The sequence below is a fragment of the Ruditapes philippinarum genome, unplaced genomic scaffold (genome assembly GCF_026571515.1).
Source record: "Ruditapes philippinarum isolate M1 unplaced genomic scaffold, ASM2657151v2 ctg852_1_1_1_1, whole genome shotgun sequence".
In the NCBI taxonomy this organism is placed as follows: Eukaryota; Metazoa; Mollusca; class Bivalvia; order Venerida; family Veneridae; genus Ruditapes; species Ruditapes philippinarum.
This window is the reverse complement of record NW_026852510.1, coordinates 148989-154867: the sequence shown is the minus strand read 5'-3', so window position 1 is coordinate 154867 and position 5879 is coordinate 148989. Positions and strand designations below refer to the sequence as shown.

General features: G+C 30.1%; 1 protein-coding gene across 1 annotated transcript; it reads left to right on the top strand.

The window, feature by feature from the left end:
* Positions 1 to 939: 939 nt before the first annotated feature.
* On the top strand, positions 940 to 5361 carry LOC132715224 (tenascin-X-like). Its single transcript, XM_060698219.1, has 6 exons — positions 940 to 1077; positions 1857 to 1949; positions 2288 to 2382; positions 3270 to 3446; positions 3860 to 4003; positions 5234 to 5361. The coding sequence occupies exons 1-6, from the start codon at positions 1025 to 1027 to the stop codon at positions 5359 to 5361; spliced, it is 690 nt and encodes a 229-aa protein (XP_060554202.1). The 5' UTR covers positions 940 to 1024.
* The last annotated feature ends 518 nt before the right edge of the window (positions 5362 to 5879 follow it).

The window sequence follows — 5879 nt, the reverse complement described above, 5'->3', positions numbered from 1 at the left end:
ATGTCCCACGCAAGTACGGAAATTAAGCTTTCACATCAAAATCCTATGTTTTACGTAAATCAAATACAGAAATTAACTTTTCACAAAAACATCATCTGTCCCACGCAAATCAAAATTAGGTATCAAGTTGTTTTAACAACAAACATCCTATGTCTTACGCAAATCAAATTGATACAGAAATTAACTTTTCACAAAAACATCTGTCCCATGCAAATCAAAAACAAAATTATTTTTTAAAAAAATTCTATAAATGTGAAAAAATTTTAAAAAAACGATAGGGCTTTTTTTGTCGCAAAACCAATGTTATGTTTTGACGAAAGATGGGACCGTTGCAAATTTTTTATGGCTTTCTTTTCAAAAGATTTCTAACAATGTTTTTTAAATAACTATTTTTGAAGCAGTCTGTCGTACCCTTTTAAAACAGTTTAAATATTTTTTTAAAAATTAAACAATAAAACTTTAAACAGAAAAGAATTTCAATAAATGTGCTGTTAAAAAGCTTCCTTTAAACCCATAAAAAGGATGGAATCTTTAACGGTCAAAAATAAATTGTTTTATTTTTTTTATGTAAATGACAAAAAATCAACCCAATTTGGGTAATACAAAAGGGGAAAATTGAAAAAAAACTGCCCGACACGTTGAAATTTAAATTATGAAATATGTGTATATTTGGTAGATATCTAATAGTCTAATATATTCAATAACTAACTAAATCTTAATTATTCTCATGTTACGTGACAAGAAAACAGTTGAAATATCAATATTTGAAAAAATCCAAAAAGAGTAAATAAAATTAAAACTTACCAATGTGCTGTCACATCTTCCGATGTCGTATTGCTAATATTAAATAAGTTACCGTCAGGAAGTTAATGTGATGTCTAACTATTGGCCAGATTATTTATCAAATCATTTTTTATTATTTATACAGCTGATAGGTATCAACAGCGTAACGATACATTGACAATAAAATGTAATCGCTACACTTGAAACGTGGTTATTCTTTTTATACAGCTCTTTATCAAATATGGGACATACTGTGATAAGATTCTTTCTTTTAACCATTCTATTTTGTTGCAGGTAAATAAAACTTTTTGTAATTATAACTTTATGAGTAAACAATTAGTTATAAAACAATATTATAGTATAATATTGTTGATAAAATGCAATTGTATTAAAGATTGACAAGAAAAAGCGTCAAAGAGTCACACTGATAGTTGTCAAGAATTGAACATTAACAAACGACATTGAGCACTGATCCTTTTTCCACATGAGACTTGAACTTTCATTATTTTAGAACAAAAACGACATTAGGAAAATAACTGGTTATCAATAAGCAGGACAATTCCATAATAAATTTCAAATAATAAATCGATGCTGAATAAATAAGATTATCAATATGCTCTTCATGCGTTATGTTCTTTAATGTTTTTGTTTTAAAAGTCATATGTCCTAAAAGTCAATTACTTCCTGATGAAACTGCATGTCGAAAGCTTAGAAAGCGTTTGTTTATATTTGAAAAGAATGTGTCTTTCGAGTTAGTATAAAACTTATGAATTGTAAAGTCGCTTGAATTGTAGCAGGCAACGTAAGCAGATGTTTATGTAACAAAACTAATGTTTTGCCATCACAATCAGTAAATTGAAGGTTATTCACTTTAAAGTTCAACATTTAGTGGCTGGGCAATTAAGAATTGTTTATCAGAATAATTAAAGTACCCAGGTATTAAAAATGTGAAAGTCAATATTACATAAATACATCTTTTCTATGACATTCAATACAGTATAAATAAATACGTTAAGAGTTATCGATTCTAAAGAAAAGAATGAACAATTATCAAATAAACTATTTTATTGTAGTTATTCGTATTATATTAAGCCGTGTATTACAACTTACAACACAACAAGAAAAACATGCGGTGGTTTGTTTGGATGGGGTAGTTGCAGATTAATGTGAGTATAGTTTAAATGTATTTCCAAGACAACATATTTGTACATTGTTACATTATGATATGAGAATACATCTAAAGACGATTTTAATAGATGTGTTTCGCTTGTCTAAGAAAACTTAAAAGACGCTGCTAGATAATGTTTTATCAGCTTTTTTATAAATTAATAGGTTCGATTTTTTTTAAATATACTGCCATTGATGATTTTATTAAATTTAGCAGTTTCATTTTTGCTACTAAATTGTTTAGCCCTTCGACAAACGTTTTAATATGCCTTTTTGGCTAACTTGTTTTAGCCCTTCGGCAAACGCTTATATATGCTTTTATATATTTTGGCTAAAGTAACACAGAACACGAGCGTTGTTGTAATGGATACTATGGAGATAAAGCTGGACCCAAGAATCCAATGAAGGAACTTCCGTACGACTGCAAAAAACGTACGTGTATCTTGGGTCCTTTTTATATAATCACATGTAATTAATGATTAATGTTTAACACTTTGAAGTGACTTCTGTTCGGATAAATTTTGTTGAAATTAAAAATTAAAATAAACAGTGAACATCGCTTTTCTGAAATTATGTCTGATGAAAAGCCAATACAATTGTGTTTGATCTGTATCAGTATGAGTATAGTACATTAGAACATAGTACATTTTAACGCAGTGTTACTGTAGTTGTACTTTATGATTTCAAATGTATGCGCATAAATACACGTACACAAAATTGAAACAGATTGAAGAGGGTTTACAACATTATAATGCATGGTTTCTGAAAAAAAGTTCAACATATATTTACATGATTATTCAAAATGACCTTTCGAACGAGAATGATTTTTTTTCAAAATTGAAACTGGATATTTAGTTAAACGTTCATTTACACTGAATATGAAATATTATAGCCTAAGAACTATTGATGTTTACAACATGCATTTTGTTGACAATTCACATTGTCATGTTTAAAGCTTTTGTGTTAATGGGTTATCGTTATCAGTAAATAGACTTGTGTCAAAAGAAATTATTGTTTAAATAGGTGTAATTTCCATTTCTTTTTAGTTTCGATAAATTAAAACAAATAGGTGTAAGGTATGACCGGGTGGTTAACGCATCGAACTAGTAATCTTATGATCGCTTGCCGGATGGGTTAAAACCCTGTCAGGGTCTAGTCGTTGTGTCCATGAGCAAAAGATTTTACATTCATTACTCAGTACTGGTTGGTTCCTGGATCGGATTTAAAAGTGTCTTTTCTACAAAATCGAACAAAATTAATTCGTTTACCTCAAATATGGTATCCGCTTTCTAAATGCATATTAATTGGGTTTTTTCAAGCTTTGTGCCGAAATGGATATCTCTATACCCCTTGCAACGTTTACTTCGCTGGATATGTTGAACATAGGACAGGTGAAATTGAGATAAACAGTGGAGGTATATGTACGGCACCTTCTGTGTGCGAAGATTGCAATGATGGGTACTATCCAGTTACAGACTTAGGTGGTTATTGCAAAGGTTAGATGAAATGATTGAACTGCCAGCTTTATTCTTTTACCAACATTTCTTTTTGAAATAAACTATCGTCACATTTATTCCAAAATAATGTATGATGTATGACTTTTCTTTTTTGAAAAGGATTTTTATGTACTTGTTTGGCTTCAATATCAATAATTGTATCTTTTGTATGCTCATTGGTTTCTTTTAGTAACACATCTCTAAATTCTTACATCAGGGAACAAATATAAATTGGTAACTTAGCTTATATATATATATAATGAATGTCAGAATGCAGAAAAGAATCTGAGTCTTGAATTTAACAAAATGTCCGTTAGTTAGTTTTGTTTGAATCTTGCTTGGAAGTTACAAAACAATTTTAATGTATGAAGCTATAATTATATTTTGATATATTTAAAAAAAAAACATTACAGCGTGTCCAAAACCAGCCCATTGCAAACATCCTTCATGTAATACAGACGCACACGTAATATGCAAATATTGTGAGGGAGAGTTCGTCCCAGAAAAACCTGGATTTAATATTTACACATCAAAACCAGATAATACGCGCTGCCAAAGTAAGATTTATTTTAACTACCCATTGTTATATGGCGGCATGTATCTTATTTCATTTACATCTATATTGAATTATGAATTTTATCTGAAGTGACCCATTAATACGTATCAGATGTTACACAGAGAGAAATGTACGTATTCCTTTCCTTATATAAAATATACCAGGCGAGGTTGATACCAAGGTTTCAAGTGTAGCGAGGTTGAGGTCATTTTCGTATTCAAGTCGATCTACATTTGAGCGTTTAGGAGCGTTCGTGTCATTTCATGGAAAACGGAGTATGATCGAAAAGAAAAAGAATGTTGGTGCTCTGAACAAGTAAACAATGTAAATAAAACGCAATTTTTATAAGGATCAAATGCTATGAACCCTGCAAATCACAGAAAGTGGGCAAAGGACAAGTGTAATTAGCTGGCAACATAACGAAAGCGTGACTATACAGTATTCAAGTAGGAATACTAGAGCACTTAAACAAGAAAAGATCAAATAGAATAAACTAAATGGTCAATGATCGTGCGTTGTTACTCTTGAATCAAATATTACGTTATTTCAGTCATTTGCATTGTTTGGGGGAGGCTGTATGTGTGTTGGAAATTTTAATGCTGATAATCGAGAGAAAGTGCTGTTGAAAAGGAGGTTCGAATTAACAGGCGGTGGGTTGATTTAAAGAATAAAGTTCATAAAATATTATCCTTTTTCAAATTTCTATTTTATTTATGTCCACAGTTGGACAAACGCAATTTATCATAAGTCGTATTCCATGGAATAGCACGAAAGAGCCACATGACGTGTCCGTATAAACACATCCACAAATGTTTAAAATTTTACCATTTTTATTTTTTAATATTAAATTCAGCCTAAGTCTTGGACGGTAACTTGCACTTACCACTAATGACCAGGATCAACCTCAATTAAACAGGTCTGCAAAAAACACACCATGTTCCACTTTCCGTTCTAAGCGTTCTTAAAGATTTCTAATTTTTTCATTTTCTAATCAGGAAACGTAAATTATAGATAATAATCACATATTTGTTTTCTCTGTCGTCATAGCAGTAATTATTCTAAATAACGCATTGGTTTGTTTGTTTGTTTGTTTGTTTGTTTGTTTGTTTTTTCAACCGCAATATATCTATAATGAAAACATGTCACATTACAATATATAGTTTTATTATAGAATAAAAAAGAATAACTACGAAATGTTAGTTAATAGAAAAATTATCGTTTGATTAAACAGAAGCATGTTCCTGGATGCCAGGTGCTCGATGCTTTCCGGGGAAATGCATAGGTCATATGATTTTAGAAAATTGCAAATGCACTGAAGGTTTCGTTGGTCCAGACTGTGCAGAAGGTAAATATGTATAAGATAATTTGAACTTAGAACAACAATGGAAGTTATTTGATTTAATGCAGGCCGAACGCAATTAGCATATGTTACATTGTCTTATAGCATAACAAGTTCTCTATCAATTTCTCAAAGTAAACTTACTTATTTCGTTTCGTTTCAGACATTTAGTCTAGTACTTTAAAAATAGATATAATAAAGACCGATATCTATTATTCTAATCAATAACAAAATTTATATTCTTATAAATGAATAAAAATATTATGTTTAAATGGTACTACAGATAAACCGTATAAGTACATGCTAAGCCAGAAAATGTGCTTAATATATATATAATTATCATATTAAACTAAACAAGTTGACTTAATAACCAAATTGCCAGAATTTGATTTGTTTTGTTAAGAAAGACATAAGATCTGGGATTTTTAACAGTATGTTGCGCTTTTGCTGTATCAAAGTAATGTAACCAGTTGCATAAGATATATATTCATAATACCGGTATATCCATCAACGTTTTAAAATATGTTTCAGCTACATC